The sequence below is a fragment of the Leuresthes tenuis genome, unplaced genomic scaffold (assembly GCF_036924035.1).
Source record: "Leuresthes tenuis unplaced genomic scaffold, fLeuTen1.0.hap1 SCAF_8, whole genome shotgun sequence".
Lineage (NCBI taxonomy): Eukaryota > Metazoa > Chordata > Actinopteri > Atheriniformes > Atherinopsidae > Leuresthes > Leuresthes tenuis.
In genome coordinates this window covers 15,377,402-15,397,773 of record NW_027325362.1, presented here as the reverse complement: position 1 = coordinate 15,397,773, position 20,372 = coordinate 15,377,402, and the positions used below count along the sequence as shown (strand labels likewise).

General features: G+C 40.3%; 1 protein-coding gene across 1 annotated transcript; it reads left to right on the top strand.

Moving 5' to 3' along the window:
• Positions 1–4,479: 4,479 nt before the first annotated feature.
• prom2 (prominin 2) lies at positions 4,480–17,096 on the top strand. Its single transcript, XM_072391025.1, has 25 exons — positions 4,480–4,642; positions 4,777–4,824; positions 5,491–5,825; positions 7,056–7,120; positions 7,461–7,666; positions 7,850–7,974; positions 8,431–8,490; positions 8,593–8,682; positions 10,980–11,176; positions 11,880–11,954; positions 12,239–12,302; positions 12,432–12,588; positions 12,680–12,832; positions 12,928–13,051; positions 13,746–13,822; positions 14,023–14,107; positions 14,206–14,349; positions 14,433–14,501; positions 14,599–14,688; positions 14,803–14,856; positions 14,953–15,033; positions 15,908–15,976; positions 16,066–16,155; positions 16,270–16,382; positions 16,474–17,096. Exons 3-25 carry the CDS (start codon positions 5,582–5,584, stop codon positions 16,562–16,564), a joined length of 2,523 nt encoding a protein of 840 aa, XP_072247126.1. The 5' UTR covers positions 4,480–4,642; positions 4,777–4,824; positions 5,491–5,581; the 3' UTR covers positions 16,565–17,096.
• Positions 17,097–20,372: the final 3,276 nt, after the last annotated feature.

Genomic DNA, 20,372 nt, shown 5'->3' with positions numbered 1-20,372 from the left:
CTATTTAATCCTTCTAAATGGCTTATTTCATCATTTTACATTTTTTTAAATGTTTTTTTTTATATAATCTACTTCATTTACAGATGCATCTGCTTCTCTGTTATTTCCTCATTTGGATTTTTTTTCCTCCTATGTATTACCCCTAAACCCCTTTATTTGCTTAATTTCTTCATTTCCTTGTCTCTGTTTTTTATCCTCTGATTCTGTTTCTGCTTCTTCAGGCAAATGAGGGGGCTATCTTTCAGACTGTGGCCTGTTTCACGTCACAGCCACAGACAGTGGAAGTGGGGGAGGCTAACAGCTAGCGGCTAGTTTCACTTACAGTCAGAACAACGGCCTAAATGCTTTTGGCTGCGCAGCCTAAATTTTTTATCACATTTTTGTAAACAACTGCAATGTTTTAAGCAGACCGGTCAATGACGAAGAGAACGCAAACTGTCTTAGTCTGTTGAATTAAAAACGGCTTGGGGATATAAACAGGGGCAAGAAAAAAATGCAAAGGGGAGATGACAAGTAAGTGAAAACAGATTCAAATACTGTGGTCTCAAAGAAACAAGGGGATGAAGGGTTGCTAACTATGGTTAGTTTCTACTGGTTCAACATGCCTGTTAATTTCTCCTGGTAAAGTTGCTGATTACCAATTGAAACCTGCTGTGTTGATGGTGGATGAGGAAGGTGTGTTGAACACAAATGCATCACCTTATCTTTTTAGTCCTTTTGTTTTTTTAACGAGGAGACTTTGATCAGCGTGCATCTGGCACAACTGCTATTAGAGGTCCAGGTCCAAGCCCATCAGACATTGTAAGCAGGAGGTGGAGGCAGAAACAGAGAAAGCTCTAAACAGAGAGAAGGAGGATAGAATTTCCCCCTCTTTGATAAACACACACCAGGTGTAGCTCTGATTGCAGAAAGAGCGGGAGCTTCAGTTGCAAACTGAAAAGGAAATCAGATGGCACCAGCTAGAGTTACAAGCACACATTCCTGGAATCTCGACCCTGCCTCACACTACTGCCAATGTAAATGGTCCAACTCTTCCTCATGCTCCTCTTTAATCAGATTCCACTATGAGGTCTTCTTTGTGTACTGCACCCTCTTCACCAGTAAGTTCAAGTTAATTTGATGTGAGTAAACACCTTATTGGTACTTCCATTTCCAGAAGCGTACTGGCAGCGCTCTCGTAGTCGCAAGTGAATGGCAAATCCAACTTTTGTAGAGTTTGCTAGAGAGTTTGAAAAGTGGTGTACAGCAAGTAAAGTTTCTGATTGTGATGCATTATGTGAACCGGTACTATTGGAATAACTCCAATCCAGTCTTGTGCTAAAGTAAAGTGGAAGGCAAAATTCTTATGGACTTGGAAAAAGACAACCCTGCTGCGATGAAAATTCGTGATGCAGGTGTGCAGCACTGAAACACAAACGCTCCAGAAACATTTTACAAAAAGTACTTTAGATACTTTGTCTTTGCAATCTTATCATGTATTATATATCATATTAGAGATAATATAGAATCTTACCTTATTCTCAAAGTCAGCAACTGAAAATATTTAAAAAAGTGAAATATTGTGTTGTCACAGGCTACTTATACTCCTGTCCTGGTATTTATCTACATGAAGCAGTTGGGATGACTTGATGAAAATAATTGAGGCTACGGCCGCATGGAATTGTGGGACAAAATGATCTCCTTTCTCTCATAAAGGCTGGTTTGGCACATCCTGTGCTAAAGGAGACAATTAAGGAAGCATTGGAGCTTCTTGCAAATATTGTCTATATAATATCTGTCTGTATAGTATGTCACTTCAAGTTTTGCACTAATTGTTGTTGCACTTTGTGTCCTTTTATGTATTGCACTGGGAGTCCGCATGGAACGGTACTATGTTCAACTATGTGCTCTGTATGTAGCAGAATGACAATCAAGCTTCTTGATTCTTTCCTTTAGCATTCAGAGAATTTGAACAAATCTTGCCTTGGCTGCTACTTTATTCCAAAACTGTTCGACTGGACCCCAAGTGTCGTATTCTATCTGATGTTTCTTTAAATGAGAAGTCTGCCTGACATGTCAATGCTTTGGATCAAAGAGTGGAAATGGGACAACATTTTATTAAATTTTTTTGGTAACACGATTAAATCAAAGAACGTTGGCGCTCTGTCTGAAATCTGAATTCGCCTTGGACACTTGAGGCACTTCTTGCTGCTCGGAAATCTGATTCCTCACTGGAGAGAAATGGTTCGCCTTACTTTCTGGATGATGGTGTCTTGATGTGCAGTCCATGTTGCAGAAATACTGTTTAGACACTGGTAAAGATTGGGATGAAGGAATACCCTTAATGGTGTTTTTCAATCGAGAGGCCAAGCAAGAATCTATAGGATTTAGCCCAGCTGATCTTGACTTTGGTTATTCAATTCAAGGTCCTACTTTAAAGTTTCTGAAAGAAACAAATGCTGAAAAACTAATGTTTTGACAGTGTGTCTTAATTCAGAGAGCACCTTCAGCTGCAGTGGAAGCTCTCTCCTCTTCTCAAAAGATGACAGATGATATTTTTTCTTACCCACACCTCTCATTGAATATTGTGTGGACCAAGTCGGTTCCGTGTCTTATGTAAGCAAGTTGGACCTCATTAAGGAATACGGGCGGGTCCCACTGACCCGGAGAGATTCAGAAATCGCAGCATTTGTTAGACTTGATCCCCTCCCACAGTATACTGTGATGGACGTTGGAATGACAAACACTCCTGCCACTCCTGCTCCATATTTTTGTCACATATGTACAATGGCAATTAGCGACTGCAGAGGCAGGAAATGCAGCATAAAAAAAAACTATGCAACAACATTGTAGCTGATGTCCTCTCTAGGGTGTAGTCTGTGTCAAGGTGAGCGAGCATGTTTGTTCCTATGGATGGGGGGGTTGCATCCCACCGGTGTTCCCAGATCCCACCCATTTCCCAGGTCCAACTCTTCACGGCTCAGGACCGGGAATCTACCCCTCTGTGCCCTTTGGCCAGTTGGTTCCTGCTTACACACTGTCTTTCCGTCAGCCATAAACTTTTTGTTGGTCTTGGTTGTAGATCATTGTATATAAATCCTTGTTTTTTTTTTTTTTTTATGGTTCAGACCGCCTGTTTATGTTGAAGTTGGGGAGATCAGTTGTAGGTTTTTATACTTTTATTTCTTTTATGGTCAGTCAGTTATGCATTTATATTACTGTTGGGGATTTTTTTTTGTCGTTGGCCTTAATGCTCCCTGAAGATATGACACCATTCTGTTTTAAACAAAGAACAGAAAAGAACACAATAAAAAGATAAACTTGCTGAGACTGTCTCTTTATGTTAGGAAAGAATAAATATGATGTAAAGGAAAATAATACACAAATTCAAACAGGAGTAACAAATTAATAAAGCAAGAAAATAAATATAAATGACTGTAAATGAATGCAGTTTTTTCCACATTCTAATACATTTGAATTATTTTATTAATGATCAATTGATTTTAAGTAGCATTTATCATCAAGTAAACTTATTTAGCCATTTATATATTTTTGTATTTATTTTGGATCATGGCAGTTTCAATCCTCCATACTTTTTACAGTAAAAATTCATTTAAATTCACATAGAGGTATTGTTATTTCAGGTAGATGGAATCATTTATGATAATCATTGAGGGACAGCACTGCGAAGCCATGTTCATGTGCCAAAGCCACATGTCAAATATTCTTTGGTAGATGTAAGGATCAGTTTGTGAGCGATGACACTGTTAAGGTGAACCTGAGATGGGATTAGTAAGAATAGACCTCATGATGAAGACAAGAGAACAGACGCACTTTCTTTATTTCCATTGCTTGAGTTTTGATGTGGACGTTAGCTGTAGAGTGCAGTCTTCCTCATCATGCAAATGTGTCCCTGTAACAAGAGAGCATTATGTGTCCCTGCAGGTTGGGGAGCCATTTTTTTTTTTTTTTTTTTTCCAACTGAATCTCATTAGCAGTGATGAAAAGAAGGAAAAGGGTCCTCACGTCAAATTGGGATCTCTACAGGAGTGGGGTGTAAGTGCCTAATGTAACCGTTTGGTCCTCATGTGGTTGTTCTTCACCTGGACGTAGTTTATCATGAGCTGTGGTTCTATTTTTGTTTCGACTTCTTCAGCTGCAGAGTCTTCATTGTATATCTTTATTTTTTGCTGGTAATTAGCAGATATGCTGAAATGTTTCTATCCACTTTTAGATAGTTCACATTCCCACAACTCTATCCTTCCCAGCTATCTTGATCTGTATGTTTAAGCCCTGCCTTTACTGTGTGTACACTGCATACCCTCTTACACCTTTCAGAATCCAGGAAACCAGAGAGGAAGAATCTCAGATCAAACAATATCTTTGACGGCAACCATACCTATCCATTACTACTTCTCTACCTCCTACACATCCCTCCCTCCCTCTGTCCCCATTTCACTTTTGTAAGACCCTCCCTTTGTCTCTCCTCCAATCCATTTTCACGCTCCCTCTCTCCTCACTGCCAGTGCTCTGCAGGCTTGCACACAGTCAACTTCACTACAGGATCAGCTCATATCTGGTTTCTTATATGTAACTGAGGGAGTTGCACACTCCTCACGGAATAACTGGAGATCATATTAGTACAAGTGTCCTGCAAACAAAGGTGAGTGGACTGAAAGAGAACGGCTACATGCTCACTCTGGTGTCCTAGCTGCTTTATTCTCAATTTCTTCTACATTTCTATTCTTTTCTGATCTCCTGTTTTTCACTTTGATATCACTCACATTCTTACCTCAGCACCCAGATGTGGAGGAAATGGTGGGACTGTTTGTATCCACAGTCCTGGTATGTAAATCACTAGTCCTCAGACTGACTGTTTGGTAAATAATGATCTCAATTCAAACACACTGTTTTGAGCATGAATGGAAGTAGATTTGTCTGGTTGGGTTATGGTCTTATTATCATCAGGCAATTTGGTTATGAGAGAGAAAATATGGCAATGTTAAAACGTTGTGAGCTTTGTAAGGACTGATTGTCTCCTACTCTGTTTATCCCAAATCAAGCTTGTCTGCCGGAGTTAATGCAGGTAGCTCAGGCAGGTTAAGCTTAGTTGTGTTTACACTATGAACACAGCTCTGTCAGGCTGCATTAATTTTTCCTGACTTTTAACTTTTAAAATTCAGTGCTTCCTGTACTCCACGACAGTCTCCAGATAAGTGCGGTATGACACAGAAGCTTAAAGGGCAATGTTCTTTTAGAGGCTATATAAGTGTTGACTTAACATTTATAGTAGATCTCTTATTTATAACAGGCCATTGTTATGGTTCTACTGTAAGATGGCAGCTTTTTTTTCCATTGACACGCTATGGCTAACCTTTGTCTTTGTGACTCAGGCTGTTTTTAAAATTTTGTTTTTATAAGGTTCAATGCAATCTCTGACTCTTCCTCCTTTTATGGGTGTACCATTGTATAAAGTAATTTTCTTTCCTCTTTTTTTACTGATGCAAACAGACAGCGTTTATGCCATGCATTAATTGCTCTTCAAGGCTGCGTTCTCCTGCCAAGCGTTTCTCCTGCCGTGAACAAGGGGCTCTGGGACAATATGAAGAGTTGGAGGTGGCGGTGCCGAGCAGGAGCGTTCAGGAGTGCTCTCGCAGTGATGCTGCTGGGGCTCGGCTTTGCCCAGACTGTCCATGAACAGGGCACCTGTGCAGCAGCGGAGGCCCCACAGAACCTCACCCAACCTCTGTATAAGGACACAGCAAAGGAAGGCCCTGGTGTGGACTTTTTGTCAGCCTTTGTCCAGTCCTTCCTCAACACAGTCCAGTCAAACCCATTTCCTACAGGTTAGTGAAATCAGCAAAGCTCACTCATCAAAAGACTTATTGAATCTCTGCTGTTGTGTGTTGATGCTTTGCCCCTTCACTAGTCAGCCACAGACTTTCTTTGGGGGTAGCTTGTGGATCTTCTGCTGCCAGTTTATATAAACAAATAAGATGCAATTTAAACCACATTGAAATCCTGTGGATTTCTTGCTGTGTGCTGGGCAATGTGTATCTGCACGGTCACACCCAAAGCAGCAGAAAACCTTCACACCAGCTCTGTGCTTTTAATGTCAGTACAAACAGTCATGACTGGTCAATCAGTAAGTCAGTGTAATTTCTTTAGTTTTAGCTCAGTCAATATTTAACCTTTTATGTTCTCTGTATTTAAACCACTTGTTTCCCAGCTCAAGTCACACCTGCAGTCTTTTGTCTGTTCCATTTTGAAATGTTGTAAACGCTTCTCTATTTTGCATATTACTTCCTAATTTGTATGGATAAAAAACCCAGCTGACAACCACTGAACAGATCAAACTCGTAGCAAACTCACTGATGGTTATTTGTTGCTGATAATATGAGTAGATTTCAACCAACAGCCACTTAATAATGTAGAAATAAACTTACGTGACCCTTTGAAACCTTTTATTTTAAATCAGAGGCGTCAACATATGCGTAAAGACACATTCATTCACATCTCTCTATAATAAAGGACAAATAGCTTGATGGTTTACAGGAGATGGGGCTTCTGTGTTGCCACAAGCCATTAACTCTGAGTTCATAAATGCCTCGAGAAGATAGAGAAGTGCATCTATGGCAGACTGATCTCTGTCAAACAGATGGCAAAAAACATTCCAATAGCTTCTGTGAAGAGTTCCTGAACGTGTCTTTTCAGTTTTTTTTTTTTTTTTTTTTATGTCTGTGTGTGTGAATAAAATGCACGACAACAGGGTTCAGAGGCACCATAAACCAGAGGTTTTGTGTTGTTTTTCTTTGTGAGCAAAATAAATGTAATCTCTCCGGAAGGCTGTCCCGGTTTCCTTGTTAACCGCAAGATGTTGGTGTCAAATTTCCATCTTTATAATGTAAAAGATTAAAATGTTTGTTCACGGAACAGGAAAGAATGTCCCTTTTTGTACACATGAATGGACGGAAGAGCATAGAAAAATAATACTCTCGTCTTTTAGAAAAATCTGTCTAAAGTTTTTTTGAGAATTCATAACTTTTTTTTTTTTTTTTCCAACCTTTTCCCTCTAGATTTGATCTTGAAAATGATCGACGATCCTGTAAGCGTGCTGTCAGATACTGACACCATCAAGGAAGTAAGTGACTGAGTTTTACTTGCAGGATGTCAGAGAGAACTTCCACACATGTGACCTTAATGTAAAAACAGACCCTCTTTTTGGCCCCTCGAGTTGGTAATCTGAGAATGCTGAATCATTATTCTATGAATATATATAATCAGTACACTGAAGTTACAAAGTCCCTTTCATACGCTGTGATTGTGCACTGTCACACATTTAAGAGAGACTACCATTAAGTGATGCCCGAGCGGTATTTGACGTCACACCTGACCACAAACACCGGCCGTCTAACCTTGAAATAGCTGCTTATGCCACTTTAATTGTAATTCATGTTTGTATGTGTGTGTTTTGTATTCAGGCTTTGGTTTATGAAGTGGGTTTCCTGGTGTGTGTTGCCATTGGCGTCCTGTACATCATCCTGATGCCCATAGTTGGTTTCTTCCTGGCTTGCTGTCGCTGCTGTGGCAACTGTGGTGGGAAGATGTACCAGAAGCAGACATCCTCCCTTCACTGTGACAGAAGAATTCTCTATTTTGGCACATTCGTCACTACACTCATTATTTTGTGAGTGTCTGAGTGTGCTCTTGTGTGTTTTTGAGCGTCGTCACGATGTGTCATCTGTAATTGGACAGCTTGGATGTGCGTGGCTCGCTGCCTGTGTGGGTCTCTTGGATCCCCCATATGTTCACGACACAAATGTAACTATTTCTTTATACGTGTTTGTGTGTGGTTTCTTTCTTTATGCAGTGCCGGGAACATCTGTATGTTCAGAAGCAACGAAGCTCTTAAAGTGAGCGTGGAGCACGGTCCAGTGGACATCAATAACACTATCGGCAACATCCACACCTTCATCACTGCTGTGCCTAAGGCAAGTGTGAACTTGTTTGTGGTCAATGTATACGCACAGGTCAAATAGCGGTGATGTCAGCACAGCTGCATTCATGTCCCCTTGTCTTTATTCTTTATGTTGAAACCATAAGTAACCTACTTTGTGTCCGAAACGGACACAAAGTAGGTTACACATTAAAGTTTGCACCCTTGCCAGCAATATGGAGCAAGTCAACAGCTTTTGTGTGGGATGTAAACAATTCTCTAGTCAGTCCACTGATTTTAAGACCAGCTTTTTGTTCTGCAGTGTCAACATGCTTATCTCAAAATACAAAGGAGGTGGAAAAGTTTGAAGTAGAAGACAAGGCTGCCTTATATTTATCTGAGAGACCTTTTAAGCTCCATTAGTGCATGTGCTCTTTTGTGCTGTATGTTGTAGGACAGCTAATATCTTGTGCACACTTTGACAGTTTGTTTTTCCTCTGCCTGTCTCCAGCAAGTTGACCATGTGGTGGATGAGAGCAACAAAACCATAGATGAAGTTACCAGAAACTTGGATTGTAAGAACAAGGAACTTGTAAAGTACAAACAGAGGAACTACTTTATTTCCACTCTTGTAACGCAGCTGACCTTTTAACCCTGGTTTGCTTTTTATGTAACAGCCATTGGAGCTCGGCTGGGAACAGAAATCCAGCGGCGCTTCAGAGGAACCCTGGATCCAGCGCTGCACTCGGTTAAACGTTTAAACCAAGGTAAGGTGTGCCTGCATGGTCTGTCCTGCGTAAGTGTGAGCATGTAAATTCCTGTTTTCACATTTGACGGGTATCATGTGGGTGGGCCTGCACACTGCTTTTAAGTTCTTCCTCTGACAATGAAAAGTTTAGAATCATGTCTTGGATTTCTTAGTATCTTTTGCTACATTCAGTTGTTAGGAGTTGTTGGGTTAAAGAATAAATTATATTAAGATCAGATAAAGGGCAAGAAAGTACAGCAATAACTGACCCAGTACATCTCAGGAGTATCCTGGCTAAAGCCCATGTTTAAAGTACCGGTTATTCTTGTGCTTTGTTGGCAAGTCAAAGCTCTTAACCGGATCATTTTGCTGACATGACCTCTTTAACGTTTAGTACTTTCCACTGCTTTTTTTGAAACATCAGCTTCCATGTGATTACTGAAAAAAGTGTATACAGTGTTTTATAACATGTGCATCCTCCATTGCTGAAAACTTTGAGTAGTTTTAAGGCAGCCCATCTTCATCTACAGCATCTGCTTCAGAGTGCTTCAGTGGGGTTGTAGTTTTCAAATAAAAGCAGTGCTGAAAGGATATCTTGTGAACTGAAACCCTACCTGGGGACATTCCTGTGCCCTGGAGCCCATTGTGTCTGATTCTGCTTACCAGCTAAACAAAAACTTTGCCCAGATCTCATTGAAAACCTTGGGGTACAATGCATGTACGAAAGATAAGAAACAGAAAAGCAGTCAGTTATATGTAGTGTATCAGATTAGCATAGCTGCTTTGTGTTCCCAGGGCCTTCACAAGATATTAACTCTGCGACTGCTATGGTAAAATGCAAGACATGCATGTACAGGCTAGTTTTCCACTGAGAACGAAAGAATAAACAGTGGTAGTTTTTTTTCTTTTTTTTCTCCCTTCTAGCTATTATACCGTAAGGAGTCCAAATTTAAGCCCTTGTCTTAAAGCAAAATGCTATGTATACTGCATATAGTCGCCGATCAGATGCTGACAAACTTTAGTATGTTAGACTTAAAACTTCTCAGAGCAAATTCAGTAAACTTTGTTCATCCCAAACAGGCAGTTCCTTTGTAGCTTTGGAAAGGGAGGCATGTTTTTAAAAAAAAAATAAAATAAAAATAGGAGAAAAAAAGAATAAATAAAAGCAATATTGAAAATGAGACAAAAAAACTAACTCAAATGAAAATGGTGTACAAAGCAATATGAAAACAGAAAGTCCTGTAAGTCTCTAAAGTAGCACTCATTTAAGATGATTGCCTGTGTTGAGCAGCCTAATAGCAGAAGGTATGACGGACTTGGAACAGTGATTAGAGTAAATCCGGGCACAGTAAAAGATCAACCCACAGGCAAATGGAGAATTTGATCAAGAATGTGGTCTGGTCGGCTGGCCATTTTCTTTGCTTTTTCAGTTGTGTTTTTCTCCTGAAGGGAGCCCAAAACTCCTGTACCTACAAAATTTCTACATTTGTTATTACGAATAGTGCTGACATTTATTGTATCCTTGAACCATCTAAAAATCAATGATTAACTCTTTGGTTACCAACACAAGTTCCGGGAAGTTATTCAAGATTTAAACAATTAATCATCCAACTATTCAACCAATCATGATTGGTTGAAGGAGGGACAGGAGGGCAGTGACATTGGAGAACTTTACAATCTAATTGCCTCCCTGAGCTTTTCTATAGCGGTCTTTGTTTGCTATAAAAACCAATGACAGCAGGACACAAGCCTGGGCTAAATGTGTACTTTAAGGTCTGGGGCTGTACATGGGTCCATTCACCTGAACCTGCTGGACTCAGTAAAAAAAATCTAAAAGCAGCAATAAAAGCTGATCAGGTCATTTAAAATGGTTCAAATGTGAGGCTGCACCTTTTATCAAAAGCAGCATAAAAATTCAGCAAATTAAATCTCCAGGTGTTAATTCACTTTCCAAGTCGGGCTGTTTGGGCAAAATCTATTTTTCCAGCACTGGTCATGTCTTCATTAATACACGCTGCGATTTGTACGTAGCTGGTTAAAACGGACTTGGATCTGTGTATAAATAAGACATGAATCATTAGCATATTTCACATTTCTAAAAAAAAGGAAAGAATTTTTGTTTAATGTAAATGGTAATCACCAGGAAATTTCATGATCAAATGTATCCACTGAAAGTTTTTATTTTTCTCCTTTTCAAATGACTTTCAAATTGAAGCCAAGTAGCAGCATTAATGTCACCAGCTTGTCTGAAGACAATCATCTTTTAAAGGCTTGCATACAGTCATTAATAGCTGCCTTTTTCCTTTGACTGAGCAGAGATTTCAAACACCAGTGTTCAACTGGACAAGCTGAACTTGTCTTTGGCTCAGCTGCAGTCCAGCGCTGATCGTCTCCAGGCCAACATCACTGCTGTTAAAAATGAGGTCAATCATACGCTGTCCAATCCAAGGTGCCATAGCTGCAGCAACCTAATTAACGAGCTGCAGAAACTAACACTGGATACCACCATTACTGTAAGTACTAATTTGGTGTAACCTAATAATACAACATGAATCATCTAGTGTTTTTTTTTTTTTTTGTCCTCTTCAATTGGCTCCCTGAATGGCTGCATTACAAAGGCAATTAGAATGAACACAAAAGGTTACTGAACAATCCACTCCTGTGAGCTGAAGTGTTTTATGGAAGAGATCAGTCAGTTGTGACTGCTCAGGCTACAAAATACAAACTGAGAATCATCAGTGCTCAGCCACGGTTTCATAACGAAACGGGAAGAATCATTGCTGCAATCAAAGTGCTCTTGACGTAGGCAGTGACAGGGTGACAGATGATGATTGTTGGTCATTTTTTACTTTAACAGCTGGCTTGTCTTCCTCCAATCTGTCTTCCTCCACACCTCCTACGCCTCTCTTTCTTCGGCACTCTTTTCCTTTAGTCATCTCTCTTTCCTCCTATCTCTTGATTGTTATTCAAGATAATTTATTTTAGTTCAACATCTAATCTTCATCATGACAGCAAGAATGAAACACTGAAAGAAGCATTATTTTTTTGTCAGAGTTCAACTCATTTATGACCCGTCAGTTCTGTCGTAACATCAGTGAGAACTTAGAATAGCTTGTTTTTTTTTCACTCTGCTGCCCCCTACTGTTAGTTTGAGGTAAGACACTTGTTTCCTGGTCTCACTCATGTTGCGTGTGTGCGTCTTGTCGCTTTCCGCAGATTCCCAGCCTGAGAGAATTTCAGTCTGCAGTGGATGAAGTCATCAGAATGAATCTCCAGTCCAAAATCGATGAGGTCAGTGACGTTCCCTGAATGAAAACGTGAAATGTGGAAAGGTTTTTAACCAAAGATAATGTCATTAGATGTGCAGGATATATTTACCCAGCGGGGCTGCGATGTTTAGCGTTCACTTTGAGGTTAAGTGTGCAAATGAGCGTAAAAATGGCCAAATCTCTGGCAGACAACCACAAAGGAGCTTTTCATAGAAAACATGTTGACAGGAAGGCACATCCAGCGTTCAGTTTATCCTCTGGTGTAGAAACACCAAAGACTATAAAACTATTTTCATGACATTGCAGGTGAACCAATATTTCAACAGCATCCCCCAGAGAGTGACCAATGATACCAAAGATGTGGTTCAAAGTGAGCACACACCTTTGTCTTGAGAAACCTTCTTGTATCAAATGAGCCGAATGATCAGTTAGTGTTGAAGATAATGTGTTTGTGTGTTTAATTCTTTGCTTTTGTGGATTTTTTTTTTCTTCTTCTTAGAAAGTAAACAGCAGCTGGATGACATAAAGGGGCAGATTTCCCAGGTTTCCAGTGAAATCCAACTGTCAGCTTTGGAAGATGTGTCTGGGTCTCTCAACCAGGTGCAGAGTGAGATCGACAGAGTCTTACCTGAGGTAGAGCAAGCGGAGCATATCAGGTAAATGTGGAAGCTGGAATAAAAAAAAAAGTCAATCGGTGAAGGAAAAAAATAATTGAAAAAAATCAATCATTCAGCCATTCCTCTACAGATGGGGTGTGTGTGTGGCCCTGTCCTGCGCGGTCCTCCTGGTAGTAGTATGTAACCTTCTGGGTTTGGCCCTGGGCCCTCTGGGTCTGAACCCAAAGGCAGACCCAATAAAGCGCTCCTGCACAGCAGACTGCGGAGGCACCTTCCTCATGATGTGAGTGCTTAGTGGAGTGAGCTGAAACATGAATCCATTCAAACCTTTTCACTTCCTGAGATCTTCTTTGACCTCTGACTTGGATGTCCTTGCAGGGGTGCAGGTTTCAGCTTCATCTTCTCCTGGCTGTTCATGTTATTGGTGCTCCTGTTGTTCTTGCTGGGTGGAAACACTTACACCCTGCTCTGTCGGCCATGGAACAACGGACAGCTGCTAAAGGTAGTGACACGCAGCCCCACACACAAGGAAAAAAAAGTTATGAGCCCTAATACAACCACAATCCCCAATAAGGCGGGGTGCTGTGTACAATGTAAATAAAATCAGAATGCAATGATTTGCAAATCTCAGTATTTCATTCATAATACAACATATGTACAGAGCTGTACATTTTGTACTTGCAATAATAATTCTAATAACGATGATGACAATGATTTTCTTTCTTTAGCTAATGGGGTGCATGCTATCCTTTGCACACATTATCTGTTGTTAGCAGCTTCTTCTTCTGTGTACCTGCTTTTTCTGTTAATTCACCATCAAAGCACTGAGATGGGACATCTCAATTTAATTCTCAGTTTATTTTTATGTTTGTTTCAAAGTACAGTTTTTTATTTTTTTTTATTTTAAAACTTTCCTAAAAAGCTGCTAAGGCACAGGTTCGCCCAATTTTACCACCCTGGGTAGTCAGCAGTTATTTATTTATTTAAATAAATTATGATTTATTTGATAAAGCGAATGAATGTTCGCCCTACAAGGATGCAGTTTTTGTTTAGTTTTATTAATGAGCAAACAAGGCAAAAGAAAGTAGAAGAAGGAAAAAAAAAGAAGGAAAATCCTGGTTATTCTCAGACTTTTTCTTACAATTGTGCATACATGCTCTCGGGGCATAAAGAGTTGCTATATGTTCTCTCCACAGTTCATTGATACTTCAGGTTTAATTGCAGTAGACCCAGCGTCAGCACTCCAGAACATCAATGTCTCTGATATCTACAGGTATGTAGCACCAGTTCACCTCTTACAAGAAAACAATTGTGTGCACACACCTATTTGACACTTTGATTTGCTCTGTTATGACATCCATTCCATGTTGTGTGTGTGTGTGTCGAAAGTAGTTGCATCTGCAAAGCCCTTGAAATCTGTAATTGTAATCACGAGGAGTATAAGTAACTTCTATCTGATGGCCATCCCTACAGAGACTGTGAGAAAAACCAGCCTCTTTGGACAACTCTTCACTTGAACGAGCGTGTAGACCTCGAAGACCTGCTTAATGTCTCTAAAGTGAGAGTCTTTGTCAACCTTTCAGTGGTTAAAAACGAATAGAATGAAAACTTTGATAACATTTTCTTTCTGACCTCTCCTCTGACGGTCACACGCAGTACACAGCACAGATCCAACAGGATTTTGAGAGCACAGATATCACTCTTTCCTCAGTCACGCTCCTTAGCCCAGAGATTAAAGACCAACTTGGTGACGCCTCTGCCAAGGCCCAAACCTTTGATGCCTCTGCTCTCACACAGCAGGTAAGCCTTGTTCATGTCTGTTTGCTGTCATATCATCTGCAATGTGGAGTTGTGATCCAGTGCTCCTTGCCTCTCTCTTTCAGATGAACAATGTTTCCAACATCAATCTGAATACAACAGCAGATAAACTTGAACAGCTTTCTAGTTTACAAGTGAGTACCATGACATTAACATCCAACCTACTGCTACTAATAATGTCCACTTTAATTTAGATACAAGCAAACCATGTACTTTTTTTTCTTTATCTAGGAGGAAGACATTAAAGGAGAACTCCTTAACGAAGCCATGCAATTGAGAAAGATCCAAAGTGACATAGAAACAATCATCATACCACAACTGGTGCGTGTTTGACCCATCATCCCATTCTCCTTTTCTTATTTTACCTTTGGGATATTCATTTAAATCTAAAAAGATACATCAACTGCTTTTTTTTTTTTTTTTTTTTGCCCAAAGGAGAACCTTAATTCAACCATAAAGAGCCTTCAGTCCACTCCAGAAAAGATAAATGTGAGTATGCTGGCTAACACCTGGAGCTGCCGGGAACAGAGGAAACCTCTCGTCTCTTTCGTTTGGGACTCATTGTGTCCTCTGTTGTTCTGTCAGGGAACGGTGGGGGAGGTGCTGAGCAGAGTTGGAACAGCACAAGACTTTCTCAACACAAATACAACACAGATCGTCAAGACCGTGAGTAGAGCCATGAGTCACATGAGTCTGAAGAAATGTGCTCCATGTGGTCTGCTAATGCCTGAGGTCGGTCAGTCATTTAGTGAGGGGGGGGCAAGGGGGAAGTGCTCTGGCTTAGTACGAGTTTGTAGTGAGAACAATGTGCTCTACAGGGCACAAATTACATTTTGTGTCCGGCTGTCTGTATTTGTCCTCCGTTGTCATTAGTTATTTTAATCACTAAGCGCTGGTTGGTTTAAAGATGTGCCCTTACTTCTCAGGGTCAATCTCTTTTTTTTTTTAATGTAAAATTTGGAATAAAATTCTCACAAAATCACTGACAGTGGAAGATATACCAAATTCATGTGTGTGCGCATTGATTTCGCGTCACTGGAAGAGGATTTAAGAAAACCGAACAATCCCAACTAGACATGCATACATGGAATGTGCTTAGAGTTTATCTCAGTGCTGTAACAAAGTGGAACAAACAGATTTGTCCTGCACTTTAAGAGCTTTGAGTCATTTTGTGTTTAACTGAAACCTACTTCAGTTATCCACCCCAGCACTAACATTTCGACATGGCTAATTGTTTACCATCACCTTCCATTTAGATGGAGTGACATTGTATATTTTTTAGAATTAAATTTGTTACTACATCCTTTGATATCCTCTTACCTTCCTAACACGCTCACGCCACTTGGCTCCAAATCGTTCATTCAATTCTGCAAAAATAAGAAAACGTCATCTTTATGAAGAAATCCAATGAGAAGAAAATCTAGTTTTTATTCTCCTTGACGTGTACTTGTACTTTTTTACTGATTTCTCATAACTAGCCCCTTTAAAGCATCAGCAAAATGCAGAGAATTTACTCCCCTCCCTCTTCTCTCAATTCCAGGAGAGCAGAAGGTTTTTGGACTGTCAGCTGGATTATTTCACTACTTATGCTGATTGGGCCAAGCTCACGGTAAAATCTGTTCGAATCTCTTTCACTTTTCAAAATAAACACCCTGTGTTTTTTGCAGTGTTTGTCATGATGCATGCACTCCCCCTCAGATCACACAGCAGGTGGGCCGCTGCGGACCTGTGGCTAGCGCTGTGGACTCCGCCGAGGTCATCCTCTGCACTAACATGCTGGAGCCTCTGGTGAGGATCAGAATTCGTTACAGCTCCAACTAATTCACCTTTTTTTTTTTTTGACAAACTTTAAAGGCTGCAGAGTTGTGATATTCTCAGTGATTTTCATATATCCACCTTTAGAATGCGTTCTGGTTCAGCCTGGGCTGGTGCATGATATTCTTCATCCCTAGCATCATCTTTTCTATCAAACTATCAAAGTATTACAGGAGAATGAAGTACAGTGATGGCAATGAGTAAGTAGCACAACCCACCAGACCTATTTAACACACATCCATGTGTGTAAATGTTGCACAAACATTTCACGACTGTTTTGTTGAACTACAGCGGGCCGCCATTGACTGCCGCAAATGTCCCCGTCTACGGCAATCACATCATCATGAACCACTTGCCCCGCGCCCAGATGAAATTCACCTGAGAGGACGGCGGCTTTGAAAGACTGCAAGTACAAATGTTGAATCGCTTGACAAAATCAGACCCCTCGTGACACTCCTTAACGGATGGAAAAATTACTGAAAGGGAAAAAAAAAAATAAAAAATTGGGGTTTTCACCATAAGGTGGAGAGGCAAAGTTACTTATAAAGTGACCGCAACGTGCACAGGTTTACTTCATTAGGCACGTGCAGTATCTCTAGATAAACCTCAGGGGGAACACAGGGAATAAGGAACCATGCAGGGATTTGTGTAAGAATGTTGATTAGTGCATTACGTTAATGTTCTGTATGCATTTCATTAATGAACTGAGCTGCTGCTGACATGTCGCACTTTCAGGCTAATTTCTAAGCTAATTGTTTGTTAAAGAGTTGATCACATTTCTGTATTTGGATGAATATTTGTGCTCAGTTCTCTCAGAATGTGTCTGCCTTCGCACCATCTTATGGGGTTTGGCAGCTCATTTCCACTGGGATGTGCCTTTTTTTAACTGAATTCAGTTTTTCCAGTGTGGGGCAATAAATAAATGACTACTGGTACTTGTTTTTTTTTTATGTCTTGACAATCACTACTGTTTCCAAACTCTACAATATCAATGTCACCATGATTGTTTTTTTTTTGTTTGCAAAAAATATTTTTGTAAATCACAATTTTGACTGTTGTTTATGATTTTTCTAATGTTGATTTTCATTTTGATTATTTTTTTTTAACTACTTTGTAGTTTGATTGTGTTTTCCTATTACACAGCACTTTACTCGGTATGTTTGCTCAGTGAAACTGTAAAAAGGTTGTGAACACGTCCGTTTGTTTAAAAATGACTGAGAGTAAAAAGAAAAGATGGTTGCTGATCAAAAGTTCAGTGAGCTCGCCGTTCTTTACCTTGTTGCTGTCACATGAGAATAATCTGAGAGGGGCTTCTGTTTGACACAGAGGGCAGGATTGTGCTTTCACACATTTGTACCCCCAGAAAATATTTTTTTTCCACAGCATGTGAACATTCATCACACCATTACACTGAAGACACATTCAATAAACTTTGGAGTAAAGAGTCACGACAATAGACACGTGATTTATAGGGTTTCATTTTTAGACTGTTAAAAACAGGCGACACATAACTACATATTTACTCATATTACACGGACACGCTGCTTATACAGCATTATTTTTCACTATAGCAGACAGATGGTGTGTCCTGTGAGCCTGATTAGCATTGTGCATCACAGTTGTTGGAACAGTCTATGCAAACAGATCAGCACTCATGTGATACAGTGTACATTAATATAAAGCATCCTGAAACCTCTGACACTGAAGTTTTTCACATTCACTTTTACATTTAAAATGAGCCAGTTTCAGATTGCAGTAAATTTACTGGAGACTGGTCGTGCAGGCTGTGATGCAGGGATGTTGTGGCTTTTTAAGTGCTCTGTTTTGTTTATTTTTATGATATTAGCATGTCTATATAATTATGTGTACTTTGTGTGTGCAACATAATGTATATTCCCTCTGATCTGAACCGCTGTCCATCTTGACTCGGAACCCTCGGAGAAGAGATTTTAAATCTCAAAAGCTACTTATATATAAATGACTAGAATAAAGTGTTCAGTTAGTATAGGATTCTTCAACCCTGGTCCTCGGGACCCACTGCCCTGCATGTTTTCGATGTTTCCCTCCTCCACCACACCTGATTGAAATGATGATCGTCATCAAGCTCTGCAGTGGCCTGATAAGGAGCCATTCATTTGAATCAGCTGTGTTGGAGGTGGGGAAACATTGAAAACATGCAGGGCAGTGGGTCCCGAGGACCAGGGTCGAAGGACACTGCGTTAGTATACGATATAAGCAGTTTGAGGCTGCCATCACTGGTGAAGCTGCCGTGATTTCCAGGTGTGTGCCAGTTTGGAGATTTACTTGATTCTTTTCAGCAGAAACGTTTAAACTCAGCCAAACTATGAGCACAGTTGTTATCTTCAGAAATTGTCCACTGAGGTCAGATGAGGGGTGTCGCAACATGCTTGAATTTAAGATTATTTGCATATTAAAAGTATTGTGTTGATAGTACACAAGATATGATTTGATTTCAGCAAATATCTAAAAAAAACCCAAAAAACCTCCCGTCTTTAAATAGGAGCCTTCACAGAATTTGACTCATCCGTGGAAAATTGTCACAGCCTCACGGCTCGACTTTCTCTCTGACTGTGGTGCCTTATTTGTACATGTGTGCCTTTCATAAATGCATCACATGGGTTCAGTTAGGCACAGGTGTACTAACAAATTAACGACACACTTCAAAAACTCGTTTTTACTTTACTTTTTACTTCAAAGTGAAACATTACATTCTGCATAAAATCAAAGCTTCTGGAAATGGTTTTTCAGAGGAGAAAAGGGTGTCAGTGAATCAAAACTACTGTTGTAACGTTTCACTTACGTCTGCAGCGCTATCAGCGGGACCTTTGTGACTTGTTGGAATGGAAAGGACTTAAATATAGACTTGGGGAATTAGAAGGCACCTGGTGACTGTGCTGAGGCCAAACAAAGCGACAGTGAGAACATAATGTTAGCCTTTAAAGGGACGGTGAGCTTCAAAAGCAAGCTGCTTCCAACAGTGCAAATGCGTTTCTCATCCCTGACCCCGGCTTGTTTGCATAATGTTTGACCAATCAGCACACAAATGATATAATAACCTTTCAGGGGGAGGTCCAAATTCAATTTTGAGCTGATCGATTGAGGAGAAACGAACCCAAAGTAGCATCACAGTTATCAAATTTTGTAAAACGATATCAACTTTAATGCGTAGAACTCCGCTACTTCACCAAAAGTCTTTTGATCCATCCTAACTTTATTGTGTATTAACTGACTAACTCACGATGAGAGTGTTTTAATGCAGCCGTCCCTCGAGTGATGCACTAATATGTGACCGTAAAACACTTTCAGCTGCTCAAAGACAAACAGATGGCAGAACAGCTGGGGAGGGCTGACCAGCTTGTGTTTAGATGCATTGTTTACCAGAGTGTCATCTATAATTAGAACGCGAGAATCGATGGCGTTACAGCACCAATGTGACTCCGAACCTTGTAATACGAGATGCTGGGTGCAGAAAAAAAATCAATCTGTGGGAAAAAGAGTGAAAGAGGGGATGGAAGGTATCAGGTTTTGCCAGTTTCTGCACATCTCCTTTGTTTCGTTGCCCTTTGGGGGGAAAAAAAAAAGAAAGAAAAGGCACCTCTTACCAGGTCCCTCTCACAATAAAGCCAGAGGACTTTAACCCTCTCTTCCACATCTTCCTCTGTGATTGATTTTTTTGCATTCTGGTGTGGAAGTTGGCTGTTCACTGTGAGAGCCACACACTGCACCCAGTGTCCTACATCTGCAGTGTAAAGGTCAGTTAAGAGGCTGAAAGTGTAACTGAACATTCCTATTATAGGCCCTGACCATTTAACACTGGAGTAACACCGAGGGCCCTCCGCTATTAGCTGTTTGAGACTGAACAGTGCGTGATTTGTCGAGTTGCTGATGTAAAGCAGTGCCAAAGGAACGTGTTGACAGAGCAGAACAAACCAGAACTGCTTCGGTCTATGCAAGCAAAAGCTCGACAAGTAAGTATCAATGAAGCGATGAGCGGGCAGATTGCCAGCCGACTACCAATCTCTTTAGTTCCCTGTGGATTAAAAACGACCAAAGTGCAATCAAAAGTCCAGTCTCAATCAGACTTTATAAGCTTAGATTTTTCTTGCCTAGTTTCCCCACACATTGAATGACTCTGAACGGCGAGAACATATCAAACCCCAGACGGCAAA